We start from the raw sequence: 20,198 nt of genomic DNA on the forward strand, positions 1-20,198 counted from the left end.
CGTTGAGTTCTGCCACGCAATACACATCTAATATAGATGTAAAGATCACTTTTGAACAACATTTTTTTTTTAAAAAACCAAACTATCAAATAATAAAATAAAAAAACAACTATAACAACTATCAAATAATAAATAGTCTGAATTGGTAAATAAAAATTCTATTAATTTCATGCTACTTTTTTAATCAATTTAATAAAAGAAAAACATGATATTTTGATAATAACCTTTATTTATTGAAAACACAAAAGAAATATCCACATTATTTTCACAAATACTTTAAATTACAATCAAATAACGTAATTGTTTAACAGTTTCATTATATCCAACAATCATAAGCCGTGAGATTAAACGCGACCGTTGTGGATTCAGTTCCTACTTGTTAGAATGAAAATGAAGGTAAACGTCGCGTTTAGTTTCGCCACTTAACTGCACAAACTTCTTGGAAACATAGCTTATGTTTCGAAAACAGTGCGTGAGGAACAGAATACTTAAAACTCAATTTTCTGTCTAGCCTGCCATATTTTTGTATTTTAATTTCTGGGGTAGGCACGGCCCACCCTGCTTCCCCCAAATTACGTCCATGCCGTCGTGGCGCAAGGGGCTATTTGAGAAAAATTAAATAATATGTATATACCTTTTCATTTCCTCGCACAGGTACAGCCTAGTGTTGAGTACCGCCACTCAGTCAGAAAAGGAAGTTGGGAATACTAATGTGTCCTAATGGGAACACAGTTTCTTAACACTATTTTCCCAGGTACCCTCTACCTATTCTGCTAAATACGGAATACAGCGTGAAGGTAAAAAAAAACCAATTTCTTAACATAACAAAATATAATGTTAAAAAAATTGTTTCTTTACAAATCACAAAACAAATTTTAACAAATACATACGAAAAATTTGATTACTCAATTATAAATTGCTTTTTAGTTGATGATTTTCTTAAAGAGTCACAATCACACACCAAAAAGTCACTAATAGTAGTGACAAAACAATTTTATCATTCTCAATTTCTTCTTAAAGAACAGGTCGACGACGGCTTTCTTATTGGCGTCGAAAGGAATATTTTTCTTTTTATTTGCTTATCTTGAGATATATTTTTGGATCTTGAGATTTACGTAAAAAGTCCCAAACTTAGATCTAACTCTTAAAAAAACACCTCCAAACTCTAAATCTTGAAATTTCACGATTTCACGTAATTAAGTGATAAAACATTATTCTTCATTCTCAATTTCTTCTTAAAGAATGGGTTGATGGGAGACGGAGTCGACGGCTTCAAATTCGTCTTGCACGGTTTCTTGTTACCGTCGAACGGAATATTTGGACTTTGTCTCACGCTTTTGTAATAGTCAACCGTTTCTTGGCTACTATTGTTCGTCAGCACAAATTGCACTTTTTTAGGCGTGTCTAGGCATTTTTTTGTATTACCTTTTTTTAAATCTATTTGTTTTTGAAAATTTTTCACTTTATTTACTACTAATTTTGGTTTTGTATCTTTATTAACTGTCTTTTCTTTATTTTTTTGTTTTTGTTTATTAGAATCCTTGGATTCATCTTGAGACTTATTGTTAGATTTTTTACTTTGATGTAAAATATTTTTATTCTTATTAACATTATTTTGAAGTACTTTAGTTTTAACATTAATTTCTTTTATCTTATTATTGTTTTCTAATTTATTTTTCTTATTTTTTATAACTTTATTTTGGCAATTTTCATTAATTTTAGGTTTCTTAATGTTAAGTTCTCCCTTATCTTTCTGTGCTTTCCGTTTTCTATTTTTCTTTTCTTTATCTCTGTTGCTGTTTGTTTTATTTTTGTTATCTTTTGTTGTTTCTACTTTCCAGTCGCCATTCTGTAATAATGAAAAAGAATTGATATAAACAAAAAATGCGTGTTTGAATTAAGCTTTAACAACTTAATTTATGAATTTAATGTTCACAATTTTTTTCTAAATCCCACCCATAAAACCGTAAAATTAATATTATAATTTTGTTTTTCTCATTTACTCAAAAAATGAAATATAAGTAACTAAGCATTTTTTTAGCTCCACGGTCGGCTTAGTTCTACACTAAGGCTGCGCAGATTTTATTTTAGGATTTTTCTTACTTTACCTCTTCACGAGGCCAATATCGACGTCAATGAGCAAAAGTTCAGAAAGGTTAACTACACGGCGGCCCGGACTCATCGATCGTACTGAACTTTTGTATAAAAAATTTTTGTTACTTACTGTAGCATTGTCAATACTGTCAGTATTGTCAGTAATGTCAGATTCTTCTACAATACTGACTCCAGCGCGTGTTTTGGCGAGGAGCCTCTTACGATGTTTTCTACTTAGACCTGTAAAATTTAAAAAGTAGAATTAATAATAAGATATATTTCTAAACAGAGGTGTAAAACTCAGTCATGCTAATATTAGCAAACAGGCTTAGTAATTTAATTTGTAGTAAGGTTGCTGTAGCATTAGCTAAAGAAGAAGAAGAAAATACCGTGTCGTTGTAATGTGACAATAATAAAGATTCGAAAAAAATATATTTGACACACATCAAGAATTTTATGCATGTTCCCTTTCACAATATTAAATTAATGAAATTTAAAAAAAATATATTAATTTAAAATAATTTATAGAAAGAAGATTTTTCAAACGTCATAGTGAATTAAAAAAAAGAAATATATATGAAAAGAACCTACATACCTCTCAAAGCTAATTCATCAGACTTATTCACCAGGTTCTTCTCTAATTTACTAAGTCTGGAGGCGGCCTTCATTGGCTCGGAGGGGTCGAGATCTGATTCCAGGCCTTGTATATCCTCTTCAGGCACTTTCAATGGATATTTGTTTTGTGACAGCTCTTGGAAACTGGAAAAAAATATTTAAAATCTTGTATTTTTTTCTAACAAAAAATCCAAGACAACCTCAGTGACCCACTTCTTCACTTACCGTTGCAAACAAACTCTCCCCCGTTTGTAAGCCTTTGAGGAGGCACTACTGAGGAGGCTTTGTAACTGTGCTGCTAGTAACTCAGCGGGTACGGGCAGAGGGTGGAGAGATACGTCTACCCGACCGGCTCGAGGGTCCAGGGGTTCAAAACTGTGGAAGGGAAATAATTGGATAGCTAAAGTTAAAAATATATAAAGTCGGGCTCGGATCGCAGTGAGTTCGCGTCTGACTGTGTTCAATTCCTGTGAGGGGGAGAATGAATTAATTTTCTTTTGTGCTAACACTACAGGCAATGTTTCAAAATTGGGCAGAATGTTAGAAATTGAGTGTCCTAACACTAAGTTCCCTTTGCCTACCATACCATATCCCAGGTACAATATGAAGCTAAAAGAAATAATTATGTAACTTTAATCAACATTTTATTTTATTTTTGCGACAAAATAAATCATATTAGTATTTCCACATTACTCTTATCTAACACACAAATCTCACTACCTAGGAATGTCTGTCATTAATTAAACCATATTATTATATATAATCATTATACCCGATCTCTGCATCAACAACATCATCATTATTTCTATTATTGTCATCATCTTCGTCATCATCATCAGATATTTGTTGTAATGCATCTGGACCACCAGGAGGACAGCCCATCTGAAAGAAATTATATTACTTTTATTATTATTTAAATTCTTTTTTATAAAAAAATAATTAGTGACCAAAAAGTTCTCAGTGGCCCAACTCACAGTCTGCCAAACTTTAGTGACACTATCGTATTCTAATCCCAGATCACTCTGTCTCACAAGTTCAGTTAGAAGTCTCCGAGAACATATACTTGTTATGGAGTTGCCGAGGCACACTTGCTGGGAAAACGGAAAGAGGAGAGCTGTGACACTTGCTTCGGGAATTTGTCCTTTTGATACCTGGAAATATAATGTATATATTTTCTTATTCTATTTTAACTAAGCTGTAGGAAATGTACAACATTGTTTTTATTCATTGTAAACAATTTCTATATTATACAGGGCTTTCAAAATTAATTCATTAAATAATAATAGAATAAAGAATATGTTAACACCATGTATAAATAACAGAATTGTTACCAGAATTGAAACCATGTATAAATGAAGAATATATCATAGAAACATAAGTGTCCAATTAAATTTAAATACCATAAAATTTTATGTAGAATCAATTATTTTGTAGAATAAACAATTTTCATCTTCTTCCTCTGGCAATAAAGCGAACAATAAGTTATTTTAAAAGAATGCATTATTTTATTAAACAATCAAAATGTGATTTTTAGTGAGGATTCATTCTGGAGGCATTGCGAGTTGAGTGACGGAACCCAACGCCGAGCTTTGCCTCATTAGACTATAGTTATAAATTAAAATTACATTTTGAAAAAAGTTATTTTACAATATATTATACTTTCTTGACCTAGTAACAAAATCCTCAAATATGCATAGAATGGAGAGCAGGGTGTATTAATTAGGTTCTATCATCTATATGTACCTTAGATAGTTCTTCTAAGTAACAATCAATGATGTGTAACACCATGGATGTGGAGTTACGAGCATATTGTGGTGTTTCTACCGCTAAAATACCTGAAGGAAAGAAAAATTGAAAAAGTATTAATTAACTTTATTTAATTAAATAATAAATTCAAAATGAAATAAAGAGCTCCCGGTTCATATTCTGCCAAGTTTATATGCTTCATTTCTTAGATATTTTCCTTTTTTTTAGTATGGAAAAACATATTAAAAATATTATAGCTATTAACTAATACAAGAAAATCAAAACTAGAATAGAAATTCAATAATACTAGCAAAAATAAAGCACTTTCTTATTAGATGACAATTCCTATCACTAAAACCTTATCAAAGATAATCAATTTCATATCAAAAAGGACAATCTCACCATCTTTTGAAGAGAGCATATCAGCAAACTGTTTGCAACTGTCCAAACTCCATTTACATCTTAATAGACAGCGGAAGCTACCTCTCAGATAGCGACGGACAAGCTGAAAACATTTATATATAAATATTATGAAAATATAAATTAAATAAAAATTAATACTCAAATAACTTTAACTTTATTTTCTGTGTGGTGTAGGGTCAATCCTGTGACATGTGCATTAAAGAGTTGATTAACAATACACTTTTTTATTGAACTTTTTATACATCTATCTATATCTTTGCATAAAGACTATTATCACTATCATTTTTTGCTTAATGTAATGTTTGCAAGCAGAGTATGTTGAGAGGAGCTAGTGTTAAAACTCTTGTGTCCTTTATCTCCGTTAGTTAGTGACTGTATGGTGAATGGAAACAAAACCTCAAAATAAAGATTGAAAACAGTCATTACATGTGCAGCCAAACAATTTAATAAAAATGGCAAGAAAGAAAACAAACGGCACCTATATAAAATTAGATATCCTATATCTTATAAAACAAAGTCGCTTTTCGTGTCTGTCTGTTGTTTCTAACTCTTCTTCTCCAAAACCACCCAACGGATTTTGTTGCGGTTTTCACCATTAGGTCGAGTACTTTTCATAGAAGGTTTATATATAGTTTATTATTTGTACATTCTTATGTAAATTAACATAAATACGATAAATGTGTATAAAGTCCTACCCGTTGAGACACTTTCACGCATGCGCTGCTTTAATGGTAAGTACTACATGAAAAAATGTACTGGAGTATTATTCCTCTTAATAAAATCTACAAAAAAGTCCGCGACGGCATATTCGTATCTTTTAAGAATAACGTGTAGTGATCATTTTTCTGTCTAAAAATAATAATTTCAATATATTTTTTATTGTGAGTCATATTTTTCCATAATGGTATTAATCCTTATCCTTTAAAATACTTTATTATTTTTCTACGTTAAACGAAGATAAAATTTGCTTTTTACACTATTCGAAATCGAAATTGCGAATAGTTTTACAGAAAAACGCATTTAATTGTTGACACATCCCGCCGTTGACACCTCATCTGTATCGACTCAAGTTTTACTTATCCCTTACTCTCAGCATATAAATAAGTATATTAGTTACGTTGGCCATTTAATGTAGATCAAAACTGTCTTTTACTGTTTTTCATTTTAATAAGTACTTTAGAAGTTGTTACAATATCAAAAAATCCTTGCTGCGAAACGGCTCGCCACTCGCCATGCGTCCGCCGCGTCCGCCTGCCTTACTCGCATCGGTGGTTCAGTGGTAGAATGCTCGCCTGACACGCGGGCGGCCCGGGTTCGATTCCCGGCCGATGCATTCTATTTAATTTTCCTCACCGCAGCCACGTAGTGCTTGCTTTTCACCAGGGACAGAATACCCTCTTCAGCATTAACCACAAGCTCGAAAAAAAAAACCCGCCTACCTCTATAGCAACGAAGATTTAGATGCGTTTGCACGTATTGGATAATTGGAGTTGAATGTATTATTTCAGCGCGATATATTTGGTTTCATATTTTTTGTAGTAGTTATTAGTAGGTAGATTTTTGTTTATAATTTCATCCGTTTAAAAATAGTCATTTAACTATCTAAAAATAGTCATTTAAATATATTTTAATAAGTAGTTGAAAAGATTAGTAGCACAGATTTAAAATTACGGTACCTACTTAAAAATCCTTGCTGTGTAAAACAATTGGAAAATCCTTATTGAAACTATGAAAATGCGGGTTGCATCAGGGTTTAATTAATTTTCACAGTATCTTAAGTGCTTTGCAAATATACATTATATGAATAATCCAGTAGTAAAAGCGGGCGAAGCCGCAAGAGGGTCGCTAGTTGTGAAATATAAACAAATTATATACAAACCATAAGAAATTTATCCATTCTATGTTGATCTATACCATACCACTCTGTCGCTAAAACTTTGAACCCAGCTTTGCTCATCATTATTGCATACTTTATTTGATCAGAAGGGAACAGGTCTAGGATCTCCGATATACTCTCACACAGATCTTCCTGCAAAATCAATAAGATATTAGTAACATTTGGAAAGAATAAAACTTAGCTGTGTGAATTATCAAGCAATATCAAATTTCTTATGCAGTATATGAGAAAAGTTTCATATATTTCTAAAAATTTTCCTTAACTTAGTGTGTGTTTAACACTTAAAAAAAGTATAAAATGAGTTTTTCTTGATAAATATTATTTTATAAAATTATACTCATATGATCATAAATTGAAAATTAATAAATGATTGTTAGTTTTATTCTAAAACTAAAACATTATTTTATTATAAAAAAAATAAAAAATATGTTAATTTTTAATATCTTGAAACAAATTGTTTTTAATAATCTTTTTATAGCATCTATGGTTTTGTTACTTAATTAATTTTGTATATTTTGGTATTCAATGATAAATTTAAGAAATTTTTCTAAAATATAGTAGTAATAGTAGTATATAATAGACTGCAGCATAGTAGATAACATATCATAGACCTAGTGAAAAACAGTTTTATTTTAAAATGTAATATTTCGATTATATTGCAAATATTAATATTCAGATATTAAGCAGATAAAGATATAAGATATTAAGCAGATAAAAAAAAGATATCTAAAAGTTTCAAGTTTATTTCAATAAATAAATAATTATTTTTTGTTACCTGAACTAATGGCTTATCTGACATCCACACAGCATAGAACAGTCCTTTCCACACTCTTATAAAATCATCTTCTTTAAACTCTATAAATATAACAAAATTGAACATAAATACAATATAATAGACAATACTTAATAAATTAATTAATAAAAAGTATTTTTATGTATTTTAAATGGTTTTTAATCTATAAAATGCGACTAGAAAATGAAATACTATCATTTGTTTTTATTTTTAGGTTATGTTAAAATCAACACATGTTATTGATAAAATAACAGAATGTGTTTTTTTGTATAAAAACTAAATAATATTCACCGTATCCTTTCTCAAAACAGTTCGTCAACCATTTCTTAAATGTTTTTAGAACACGATCTCTGGTTTTCTTTTCGTTACCAGACAGTAAACGCGCAAATTTAAATTCTTGCGCTACAACTAATACTTTTTCCTTTTTGGGCTTTTCTATCGGCTTCTTGGTTTTTTGTTTTTTAGTTTTCTTCTTATCTGGTAGTTTCATGGTTATTTATTTATATAATAAAAAATAAATAAGGTGTCCGTATGTCGATAAATCGTGGTGTCCACGCTTGACACTTGTCGAATGTGACAGTCACATTTCACAATGACATTAGTGATTTAGTGATGGGCAGTGGCCTATCAGCCACCACTGATTTAACAAAAATATAATAAATTTTTTGATTCCTGAAATCAAGATATAATAATTAAACCTCGTACACGTGGACCTATCTAAAAATATGTTCCAGGGGAGGCAGGAGGAGAAAATTATTTTACTTTAATTTCAGGTTTTATTTTTTATTTGTAAAAAATTTTGGGTGAGCACAAGACACAGAACTACTGCATTTTAATAAAATGCTATATTTAATTCATTCTGTTAAAAATGAATTCATATATTAGATTTTACTTTGCTAAACTACATAATAATTATACTGTCACAGAAAGCAAATAACCATAATAGTATAATTTCATCTATACTTACTACTTGTGTTTAATATATCTTTAAAGTTAAAATGTCACATATTCTTAGTATTTCCATACAAACGAGATGTAAAACAGCTATTTCAAAAGATTGATGGATACTATTATTTGAAATAGTATATTTGTTTACAATGTAAAAAAAATATATAGGATGTGCACATAAGATTTGAACTTGCGACCTCCGTTTATAAAATTAAACGCAACGCGTAATCATACTCATTATCAAGTTTTTTAAAGTATTTTTTTTCTATGGTAAAATAAATTTGTAATTTAATCTGAAATATTTAAAGAAACTGGCACCTTTAATTAAATAAATAAATTAAATTTTAAGTTAGTTATTTATTGCCTCAGTATATGTTATGTTGGGATTTCAAGAACTCATTTCTATTTATTATAATTTTTAACTTAGTGTAAAAAATATAGTGTACTGCCACATCAGGTTAGGTGCACGTTACTACTTAATATTTAAAAAAAAAATTGAGTTGAACGCGCTCATTTGATAAACTACTGGTATAAATTGAAACATTGCTTTTGTGTTAGATATCGAGGCTATATCACCTCACGTACATGGAGTATGGATGAAAAATAGTGAAAAGTAAAACAATGATTATAAACAAATAGCATTTATTAAATTACATTTATAAACTTAATAACAAAATCAAGTAATTAGGCACTTAGTTGCAATTTAATCACTTACAGATAACAATAAAAATTCATTAATAAATTCTTTTTTCCTTTACCATCTAATCATAAAAAAAAATGTAAATATAATTATTTTTAAAACACGATAATAATTCATAAAATAATAATAATTACATATATTTTTTAATTATACCTATTATTTACAATGTATGGAATGATTATTTGTATTGCACATACTTATGATGTATTAAATATTATTTGAAAAGTGACCCAGGTATCAATGGAGAACAACATGTCGTGACACTTCAAACTGCACTATTTAGTACCATGGACTGATAAATAGAAAGGTATGTGTACAAGCCCAAGTGTAAGGCGTAGGTACACTTTAATAATATAATTAAATTTAACTATTTATGTTAAAAGAATGTTAGCAGTTGTAAAAATAAAATTATTTGTGTATTTTTTCAATAGGTATTAAAAATATTAGACCATCTTACTATAATTTGAACCATGATGGCAGTTGACACTGTCGTTATTTATTTATGTTATCAATGTTTATGTTATTTTTTCCCTGAAAATACAATATATGTTTATTTACCGATTAGTTATAATAACATAGCTACCATTAACGAGTTTAGTTACTTTGTGATGTAAATAATTGGACTACTATAATGTACTTATCTTAATTTGACATTTTGTAATATAGGATATAATTTAAGTAAGATAAAATAAAAATATCACAAAAAATTAAGAACAATAATTTTAAAGCATTTTTTTTTCTTTATAGAATTTATATTAATATGTATACAAATTTATAGAATATTATAGTAACTGGTAAATTATTATAGTCTCTTTCTTCACACTGTATCCCACATATAGCAGGGTAGGCAGAGAAAAGTAGTGTCAAGTCACTCCATTCTCCACAGTCCACATAATTTTCAGATTTTCAGATTGCTACATATAAGATGGCGTAAATATTTTCTCGCTAAATTAAAAAATAGGACTATCAACATTTGTCCAAGTGAGAATCGAACCAATAACTATCTCATATATAATTCATCTTATATTTCCTTTATAAGATAATGGATGTTCAAATACAATTTCTTGATTTGACTTTTTCATTTCACGTTTTGATGTTTGTCTTTCTGTATTTAGGAATAGATTTTTTTTTATAAGTATGAGTAGATTAAAAAAAGCTATTTTATGCTGGCAAAATAAAAAACTACAGTATACTCGTACAAATAAACATTTAAAAAAAGATCGGAAGGTCGAAACATCAAAACTAAATTAAAAAGAAAAAATCACAACAGAAAAAGATAACATGCAAATCTAAAAGCCACTAATTAAACTAAACAAACAATAATTTCAACTAGATAACATAATTTTAATTAAATTAGATAATTTAACCTAAATAACAGTCTTGATGCAGCATCTGACTGTAAATGCGATGGTTATGGCTTCGATTCCGACTCAAGAAAAAGAAGTAAAAGAAAAAAGTCTAGGTAACAAGACAAAGCGGAGCGTGGAGTTCCATCACTTAATAGGTAATGTTTTGAAAACTGTGCGGTACGTAAACACAAAGTTCCCCTGTCTACGCTACGATATGCGGGGTGTAGTGTGAATCTAATAAAAAAATAACTTTTCAAAAAAGATCAAGTCTTACTTTTTGTTTTTCCACCAAAAAGATCATCATCATCCGATTCATCATCAAACAGAGGACCTTTTTTAATTTCTTTCTTCTCAATTTTTTTTTTATTTGTGAATAATTTGACATCATCATCTGTATCCGAATCGAATATACTCGCTTTCTTATCTTTATTTATTTTTTTCTTTCCAAATAGTTCTTCATCGTCATCGGAATCACCAAAAATTGATGTATTAGCTTTATTTACATTTGTTTTCTTATTTTTTGCTTCAATATTACTGTTTACTTCTATTTCATTAGATTTTTCTTCTTTAGATTGTGTTTTAGTGTTAGTAGTTTTAAATAATTCATCATCATCATCATCTACAATGCTTAACACATTTAGATTAGGGTTTTGTTTATTAACATCTGTTTTCGTAGGTGTTGAAAATATGTCTTCATCATTTAGTACATATACGACTTTTGATTTAACTTCAGATTTTTTAGCTGCATTTTCATTTTTTTTTGGAATTGTATCACTTTTAACTTCTATATCTGTTAAATTAGTTTCAAAATCAATATTTTTTTTACTTTTATCTTTTTCTAAATTAGTATTGATATCGTCTGACTTATTTTTTTTAAGTGTATCGTGTTTTACTTTTCTAGGTTCGTCGAAAGAGCTTGAATTATCGGTTGAATCAGATTCTAAATCTACTCTAGACTTTCTAACAGCTTCAAGCCTAGCTCTTCGTGTTGACGGACGTCGTTTAACTTGGATTTTAGCTCGTTCTTTAGACAATTTGTTATCTAAAACTCCTGCATCTGGATCACCGCCAAAACTGACAGATTTTACCATTGTTACATCTTTTATTGGACTGCTAATGTTTAATTCTTCATTACTATGTGTCGATGTACTTTGCCCGTCTGTTTCTTCATTGATTTTAGATTTCTTAGGTGAAGCACCTGGTAGTAAAGTGTTAACATTTATATTAAAACCCATCGGCTTTAGCTTTCCTATGGGTTTTTTAGTTTCTATTTCCTCTGAAGAATCTATTATTTCTTCATTTGTTTGTAAATCTTTTTTATGTGTTTCAGTTTCTATTTGAGAAACTTTATTCTTTAAATTATCATTGTCATTGTTTTGTTCGCCAGCTTTTACGTTTTCTAATAATTTTAGTATATCAATTTCTTGATTTTTAAGCTCTTCCAATATTTTAGCATTATCATTACATTTGATGTTATTTTTAGTATCATTACACATAACATCTAAATTTTGAGGTAGTATATATTCTACAGGTTTGTCTTCATTTTGTTCTTTATTATTATTAAAAATATAGTTTTTGTCATTTGATACTTTAAGTGGTTTTTGTGAAAAATCCACATCAATATCTGGCGGTTCATCATGGAATATCCTAAACCTGTCACTGTCAAAGTTTATATCAGGTTTTTCATCACTAACGACATCATCTTTCTTAAAGAACAATGATTCGTCATCTGAATCATCATCAAATAACGCATTGACGTTTTTACTCTTTTTCGGTTCACTTGGTTTTTCAAAAACTGGTGGTAAATCGGTGAAAATATCACTGAATGGGTCTTCATCGGGTTTTGTTTCAGATTTTTTGCTTTCTGATACACTTATATTTGTTAATATTTCAGCAGTAGGTTCATTTTTAAGCATATCATTTTGAAAAATATCTTTTTCTTTTGATTGTTTGTCTCTTTCTATACTAACATTCGGCTCAGTTTTTTCATTGTTCACTCTAATAGGTGTCGGATTGAATATATCGTCTTTAAATGACATATTATCTGGATTTACGTTCTGTTTATTTTTATCTAAATTTCTAGTTTCAAAACTTGGTGGTTCATTAAATTCACTTTCATTGTCGAAATTATCGCCAATATCATTATTTTCTTTACTCTCATTTGACAATCCATTATTATTGTCTCTAGAACTGGTAGTGTTTTCAGTTTCTCTTATTTTTTCATTATTTTGCTTCGAAGTGTTAAATAATTCATCGTCCTCAGCATCAAATAAATTAGGACTTAGAAATTGTTCAGATTGAGTTTTCTTATCTGTACTAACATTTAAAATATCACTTTCTATGTCATTATTTCTAAATAATATATCATTATTCTCCTTAATATTTGTTTTTTCTGAATTTTGACTAATTACTGATTTAGAATTAACATTTAGAGAACTTTTTGTTTCTATATTATGATCTTCTATTTTTGGTTTAGCTTTGAAGTCTTTAATATCAGAAAATAAATCATCATCACTGTCATCATCAAATATACTTTTTACTATTTTTGCTTCTTCATTGTCTTTTTTATTTTTATCTGTAGATGTTTTGATCACAGTAGCACTAGCTTTTGGTTGGCTATCGTTTTCGCTAAACAAATCATCATCATCATTATCAAAAATGCCCTTAATATCTTTTTTACTAGATTTTTCAGGATTTTTAACAATTTCTGAAAAAAGATCATCATCATCAAATATCGATTTAGCATTTTTGTCGATTTTTGGTTTCATAACATTCGTAGTAAATATATCATCTATGTCATCAAATATATTATCACTGAATAAATCTATTTTATCTGTGGGTTTATTTGTTTTTTGTGCAGGTGCAGGTTCATTATGAACTAATTTAACATTCGGCTGCTTAAATCTAATACTTTTGTCATCCTTTTTAACGGGTTTGACAAATAAATCTTCAATAATCTTTTTGCTATTAGGTTGTATTATTTTATCTGTTCCTTTTTCTGGTTCATTATCTTCGATGACGTCATTTTCTTCTTCTGAATTCGATATTTTACGTTGATTTCGTTTTAATATGTCGGCGCCGATGCTCTCTGTTCCTTTATTTGAACCGAATAACGAAATGCCACCTACAGGCTTCTGAAAAATAGTTATATTATTTTTAAGTTTTTTATATTGTGGGTAAATGAAAAATGAAAAAATCACTACATGAAAAAAAATATATATTTTTTTTATCAACGAACGAATAAATGGAAAACGATATGTTATTATTGACAAACAATCATGGTATATTTTGAAAATTTCAATTTTACTTTTTATTTTAATATTTAAAATAACTATATCATTATATTATATGTTTTTAAAGCATGATTTATTGATTTTTTTTATAATGATTTTAGCTTTTTTTCAACTTTATTTCTTTTTTAATTTTTTTAGCGCTTTACACGCTTTATCCTAAACTTATCAGGGTAGGCAGAAGAGTTTTAACACTCTGACTCTCACTCCATTGCCATAAGAAGCTTCCGTTTTCCACTTTCCACCGAATTCGACGCCGCGGTTTACCTCTTTACCAGAACAAGGAAATAAAAATATTAAATATTTGTTTTCATCGAGTGGGAATCGAAGCGCCAACGTGTCACGTTTACAGTCAAACGCTTGTGTCCCTACGCCATTACATTACTCTTTTTTACGACGTTGTTACATTATTGATTGACAGATATTTGTTGCGGTTTTAAATCACACTTAGAGTGATATTGCAATTAAAAAACTAAATGGTATACCTATCTTTACAAAGATTTAGGTCCAATTTAATTTAAAAAGAAAAAATACCTTTGAATTAATTTCATTATCGGTTGTTACTTCTTTTGTAGGACCCGGTGCCAGTTTTGATTGTACACTATCATCGAGTAAAGGTGAATTTTCAGGTAGAGTTAAAGTAGGCTAAAAATATAAAAAAATAGGTTCATTCTGCATCCCGCACATAGAAACATTGAGGCCTGCGCATCTAGTATAAGACACTCCATTCCATATAAGAGCAATTACCTTATTTTCCACGGGAGTATGGGATACAATTCCATCTTTCACCGAATTACCGAACAAATCTTGCATTATATCACTTTTGTATTCGTTGGGCCGATTTTGATGCGGTTTTTTGTGTAATTCCGCAAATATGTCGTCGTCGGAATATTCTGATTCCACGTTGTCTAAGGGCGGAGGCTCGTCTGGGAAGATTGCTGCTGAAAGAAATTTTCTGTTTATTAATAAGTAATATAGACAGTATTTTAAGTGTAAAAAGCCGTTGTGGCGTAGTGACACAAGCGTGTAACTGAAAATGCGACAGTCGTGGGTTCGATTATCATGAGGGAGTATAAATTATTTAAAATTTTCATTTCTTCGCTCTAGTGACAAGACGAAGAGTGATGTTGAGTTCAGCCACTCAACACGCAATCTTTCGAAAATTCGGCGGAAAGCGGGGAACAAATTGTCTTAACACCTTAGGTTCCCTCTGCCTACCCCATAATACAAAATAAGTGAAATAAATTATTATCTAAGCTACAAAATTTATAAGATTATATTACACAGATAAACTTACTTGGAGCTGGATTTTCTATTCTATACACTGTTTTTGAAGGTTCTGGCACTTCTATAGGCACAGTGTGAGGTATTGGAGCCTGAAAAAAAACAAAATAACCCCAGAATTTTCTGTGAGAGTTTTCAGAGACATTCTGTGTTGAGTAGCAGAACTCAACGCAGCGCTTTGTCTTATTAGTAGAGCGGGTAAACGCTAATCACTTCTCCTTTAATAATTTATTCCCCTCAATGGGAATCGAACCCACTCTGTGCCACTGCACCACGACAACCCTCACACGATTTTTTTAAAACAAAATAAATGTTAGACTAATTTCAAGTAGTTACCATCAATGGCGGCCCACCCAATCTTCTAGAAATTTCCGCGGCTATATCTGCCGGCTTTTGCTTTATTATTTGAGGTTCCTTAGAAATTTCCGATTGTAGGGATGACGACGACGAAATCTACAGATAGTAAATATAGAAAATATCTTTAACAATTTCAAAATGTACACACGGAAAAGAAAAAAACATGCGCGAGTCGAGCTCGCCCACCGAGGGTTTTCTATAAAAATTGGAGGTCTCGATATTTTTCTGAAATTCAAGCTCAGCTTAGCTAGATATAAGCTAAACAGATAGATATAGATTTTTTCATCTGATACTTCACTTGAACTTGGCTTTAATATAAAATTTTGCCCCCTACGGCTAAGGCTATTATTTATTAGGATTTATCTACAAATGTGTAGTCTAGTTGCCAAATTTCATTATTCTCGGTCAACCGGAAGTACCTTATTCATTTTGATTCCCTTTATAGTGTAGAAATACGCGACATAGAAATATTTTTTTGCGATATAACTAACTTACTAACTTAACTTCAGGCTTTATCCCTAGCGCGGTAGTCAGAGAGAACGGAGCACCAAATGCTACCGTCTCTACATACCTCTTTCAACTTCACATTCAAGTCACGTACTGGAGACGACACCATTTTGTTTCATGGTTTGTTTTGTTGATTGCGAAATAAACGGCCATGTCTTTTTTAAAATCAGCTTCACGCTGTATCCCAATACCTATTAAGTGGCAACACTCAACGCCGCACTTTATCCTAAATTGAAATTGCTGTACCAATTAATACTAACAACAATTCTTATATTAAGTTACTCACAGTATGTTGGTTAGTCGGTTGTACGTCAATAGTTTCAGGTTCAGATTCAGAATATTCTTCAGCTTCCTCATGTTTTGATATTGAACTGTCACTGTCACTTTCTTCCTGAACGAGACCTGTAATTTTTTCTATATTCATCATTTTATTTATATTTTTGAGGTCGTCGTGACGCAGGGGAAACACGACGGTTGAGGGTTCTATTCTCATTGAAGAGAATTAATATTTAACATTTTCATTTCCCCACTCTGATAAAAAGGTAAAGCGCTGCGTGTCCCACATTTACCTTTAAAGACACAGGGAACCTAGGGTTAACACAATTTACAAGACTTTGCGTATTGAGTGGCGAAACTCAACGTGGCGCCAAATAAATATATATTTAAATATTAACTTACCTGCATGCCATTTATTTTTCCACGCAAACGATCCTATAATATAAGGTAAGGGACGATGACTGTAGACGCCTTTTGGTTTTAATATCATACTGAAAAAAAAAATACAAGTAAATTAACATTATACAGGTAAAAATACTATAAGTAATATATTATACTATTCATGATAACAAAAAAAAACATTCAATTAGAATATGTCAAGCTCAATGTGATTTACGTAAGTAAGTAAATCGTTTGGGAAAAAAAATGAGAAGATTCAGATATGGAAACAACGAATATAAAAACATTATTAATATTTATAACAGTTTAACATACTAATTTTTTAGAACTTAATGCGCGGCGTTAAGTTTCGCCGCTTAACATTCTCTTACCTAGACTCTTCATCGTCAGAACTATCACTATCCAGTATTTCTAAAGGTTCATGCATTAATTCAAGTTTTTGTAAAGCTTTGTTTATTATTTCCGCCTTTTCCTCGTTTGTTGGTAGTTTTGGTTGTTCTTGCTGTAAATAAATTATATATCATAATAATTACTATTTATTTGTTGTTTTTTTTTTCACTTTCACATTGGCATAGGCAGAAGGAACTTAGTGTTAAGACACTCTGTTCTTTTTTTGCTACATGTTACATGTACATGCTACATGTTACATTTTGTTACATGTTTTGTTTTGCACAACGCCGCGCTTACTTAGAATGTGACATATACACGAAGGGATATAGGAATTAAGAATTGAGATGCAGGCGAAGCTAAAAGACTATTACTAACGAAGCTAAAAAAATATGCATAAAGATAATACCTTTGTAACATTTTCAATGGCAACATCAACATCATCATCATACACTCTGCTTTCAACAAATTGACTGTTGCTTAGAGCCATAAATCTGAAAAAAATGTAATATAAAATATGACATTTAATGAATCAAAAAGAGTTAAAACTTATTCAGGCCTTCGTCGTGGCGTAGTGACACAAACGTGTGACTGTAAACGCGAATGTTGAGGGTTCGATCCTCACTTGGGGAATTATAATTTTTCATATTTTCATTTCTTCGTTCTGGTAATAAGGTAAAGCACAGCATTGAATTCCACCACTCAATACGCAATGCCTTGTTTCGTCGTCTCGAAAATGCACTGCATTAGCACTAGACTTGCTTTATTTTTCCTGCTATATAGAGGAATTAACACTATTTATCCCCTCGAATGACAATCGAACTCACAACCTTCGCGTTATAGTCAGGAGCTGCGCCAAGATGGCCTCAATACATAATAATATTATAAACAAAAAAATCTTAAAATTTATAAAAAGAAAAATAGAGTAAAGTAATTAAATATTTGCCTTCTCCTTCCCCCGAGACTACGGCGGAGGAGCGGGTCTGCATTAGCGACGGATTTAAGATCCCGATCCGCGGTCTCCTTCAGTGACTAATGATTCGCAGGAGACCATTGCAGACTAGTTCCTCTCACTGTTCAACACTATTACATGGAGGAAATTCGTAAAGCTACAACAAATACTTACTTATTATTTACATTTTGCAGATCAACACTCGCATTGTCTAAAGCATTGACCATTGCATCCAGTTTTGAATTTGTATCTTGACATTTTGATACTATTGTCTGTAATAAAAAAATATTTATAGTATGTACATGAAGCAAAAATCTATATTTTATTCTATTTTTTATCATTTTTAAGGTATCATTCTACACTAAGGAAATTTCTAGTTTTTTTAAATTCAACATTTTTGACTGTTATAATTTTTTGATAAACTATTTTTGTTCTTGTACACTTATAGTAGTAACTACACTTTACTTTAACAATTACACATCATGCTCTGATACCTGCAAGTTTCTAATTTCTATCACACACTAAAAAAATATTTCACTCATATAAATTAAACAGACTTTCGTGGCAGCAATATATCTGACTCATATATCATGAATACAATGGTTCTGGGTTTGAGTCGTACTCAAGGAATTATTTTGTCCCCTAAGTTATGAGACAAAGTGAAGTGTTAGTCTCACCACTCAAGCACAATGTCACAAAAGTTGGACCGTATGTGATATACAAGGTTACTAGGTTCCTGGTATATGCACACAGCATGTCATTAAAATAGTATTAGGTACCTGATGTATTTTCTCTAACATGCCAAGCAACTGTTTGTCTCCGGCTAGCGACCATTGAGGTGCCGCTTTCCGGAGTGATGTAGTGTCAGTCTCCATGATAAAATACCTGGAAGAAAATTAAATAGTTTAACAAATTTATGGCAGAAAGATTTCCACTTACTGCCCAATTCCATGTAAAACCACAGTAAGTTCAATGTCATAAACCAATGTTAGACTTTGCCTTAGGAGAGTAGAGAATATGAAAGTAGAAGAGAATTTGTATCAAAATCACAACCATTTCATTTATTTATACCCTGTTTTAGTATGCCACAATGGTTTCATGAACTATTTGAGACAATAACAAAATATAAAACATATATTACTATGTTATTTATATGTTATTACTATATGATATTTGCATGTTAGGAGTTGGTACTCATCGCCCCATTTCTTCTACCAGAGAAGGGAACGAGAATAAATTAAATATTTTGTCAAGTAGATATTGAACCTGCACCTATAGTGTTTGCAAACACTGTCCCACTGCACCACAATGATAATCTTTCACAGTTATACTATCTTACTCCACTTATTATATATGATTATCTCTCTAGATACATATAAAAAAATATCTGTAAGAATGTTAATTATAGTTTAAAGTTAGGTTACTAGTACAAAACAGGTTTTTGATGCATTCATGAAAATTCATTTAAATAAATCGCTGTTTAACTTTACTAGTATTTTCAATGACATTATCTATTTAATAATGTTTTGATGAAAATCAATTTAAAGTAAATAAAAGTAATATTTTTATTTTAAAATTATACCAAAAAGAGAATTAGAAGGATAAAATTATAACCTGTTAAGCAAACAGTAAATAAAAGCTACAATATATATTGAAATTATCAAAAAAAATGTGAGCAACAAATACAAAAATATAAATAAATAAGTGGGCGTTTTTTTAGAAGAAAAAACATTGTACACAATAGGTTTTTTACAGCCATAATAAGAAATATATATTTTTAAATGCGGTTACTTGCCTATTCACTTCACATAGCACAAATGAAAGCTAATTGCCGAATAATCATTAATATAACGCTCAACTTTCTAATTTAAAATTCTATATCAAAATAAAAAGTGCGACGTGATATACCTACTCGAGTATACATTGCAATAACTGTCAAATAAATGTCAAATGCAAACGTCAAATAAATAAACTTAATCTCATGACGTTTAGAGTTCCGTTATACGTAATGTTTTATTTCCTCTTTTCGTTGTTTTAACTAAAATTATTATACGACTTTACAAATAATTATTAATTTTATCGAATTAAAAATGTTTTACATCTAATAATAAAAATATATTTAGAATCTTTAATTTTCGCCATTATTACACATTATATTAAATTAAATTCTTTAACTGGACA

At 30.2% G+C, this 20,198-nt stretch overlaps 2 protein-coding genes and 1 non-coding gene across 5 annotated transcripts; 1 reads left to right on the forward strand and 2 right to left on the reverse strand.

Moving 5' to 3' along the window:
* Positions 1-213: 213 nt before the first annotated feature.
* Nnp-1 (Ribosomal RNA processing protein 1 homolog Nnp-1) lies at positions 214-8,159 on the reverse strand. The gene is made up of 11 exons (XM_085204901.1): positions 7,860-8,159; positions 7,551-7,630; positions 6,758-6,907; positions 4,858-4,960; positions 4,453-4,544; positions 3,684-3,860; positions 3,482-3,591; positions 2,935-3,084; positions 2,690-2,853; positions 2,225-2,334; positions 214-1,849 (listed from the first exon to the last, which is right to left on the reverse strand). Exons 1-11 carry the CDS (start codon positions 8,056-8,058, stop codon positions 1,181-1,183), a joined length of 2,004 nt encoding a protein of 667 aa, XP_085061027.1. The 5' UTR covers positions 8,059-8,159; the 3' UTR covers positions 214-1,180.
* On the forward strand, positions 6,141-6,211 carry TRNAV-GAC (transfer RNA valine (anticodon GAC)). The gene has a single exon. It is a non-coding gene; the product is annotated as a tRNA-Val (tRNA).
* A 982-nt stretch (positions 8,160-9,141) lies between the features above and the next one.
* Positions 9,142-19,961, reverse strand: FAM21 (Family with sequence similarity 21). Of its 3 annotated transcripts, none has more exons than XM_085204899.1 (13): positions 19,813-19,961; positions 18,797-18,902; positions 18,192-18,289; positions 17,475-17,559; positions 17,050-17,180; positions 16,682-16,770; positions 16,290-16,405; positions 15,476-15,592; positions 15,153-15,231; positions 14,603-14,793; positions 14,390-14,500; positions 10,840-13,699; positions 9,142-10,321 (listed from the first exon to the last, which is right to left on the reverse strand). In XM_085204899.1, exons 2-13 carry the CDS (start codon positions 18,890-18,892, stop codon positions 10,233-10,235), a joined length of 4,062 nt encoding a protein of 1,353 aa, XP_085061025.1. In that variant the 5' UTR covers positions 18,893-18,902; positions 19,813-19,961; the 3' UTR covers positions 9,142-10,232. The 3 variants fall into 3 exon arrangements, with proteins under 3 accessions (XP_085061025.1, XP_085061026.1, XP_085061024.1); XM_085204900.1 differs by having other exon boundaries at positions 9,142-9,747; positions 14,603-14,796; XM_085204898.1 differs by having other exon boundaries at positions 14,603-14,796.
* Between the last annotated feature and the right edge of the window lie 237 nt (positions 19,962-20,198).

This window comes from Heliconius melpomene, chromosome 20, assembly GCF_056956725.1.
Source record: "Heliconius melpomene rosina isolate 202511_hmr_F chromosome 20, ASM5695672v1, whole genome shotgun sequence".
NCBI lineage: Eukaryota > Metazoa > Arthropoda > Insecta > Lepidoptera > Nymphalidae > Heliconius > Heliconius melpomene.

Coding starts and splice junctions, on each gene's coding strand:
- Nnp-1 (XM_085204901.1), bottom strand. CDS start 8,058: ATGAAACTACCAGATAAGAAGAAAACTAAAAAACAAAAAACCAAGAAG. Junction 3,861..4,452: donor ACTTAGAAGAACTATCTAAG/GTACATATAGAT, acceptor TTATATTTCCAG/GTATCAAAAGGACAAATTCC. Junction 1,850..2,224: donor ACAGTATTGACAATGCTACA/GTAAGTAACAAA, acceptor TCATTATTACAG/AATGGCGACTGGAAAGTAGA.
- FAM21 (XM_085204898.1), bottom strand. CDS start 18,892: ATGGAGACTGACACTACATCACTCCGGAAAGCGGCACCTCAATGGTCG. Junction 15,593..16,289: donor AACCGACTAACCAACATACT/GTGAGTAACTTA, acceptor TACTATCTGTAG/ATTTCGTCGTCGTCATCCCT. Junction 14,797..15,152: donor AATAGAAAATCCAGCTCCAA/GTAAGTTTATCT, acceptor AATTTCTTTCAG/CAGCAATCTTCCCAGACGAG.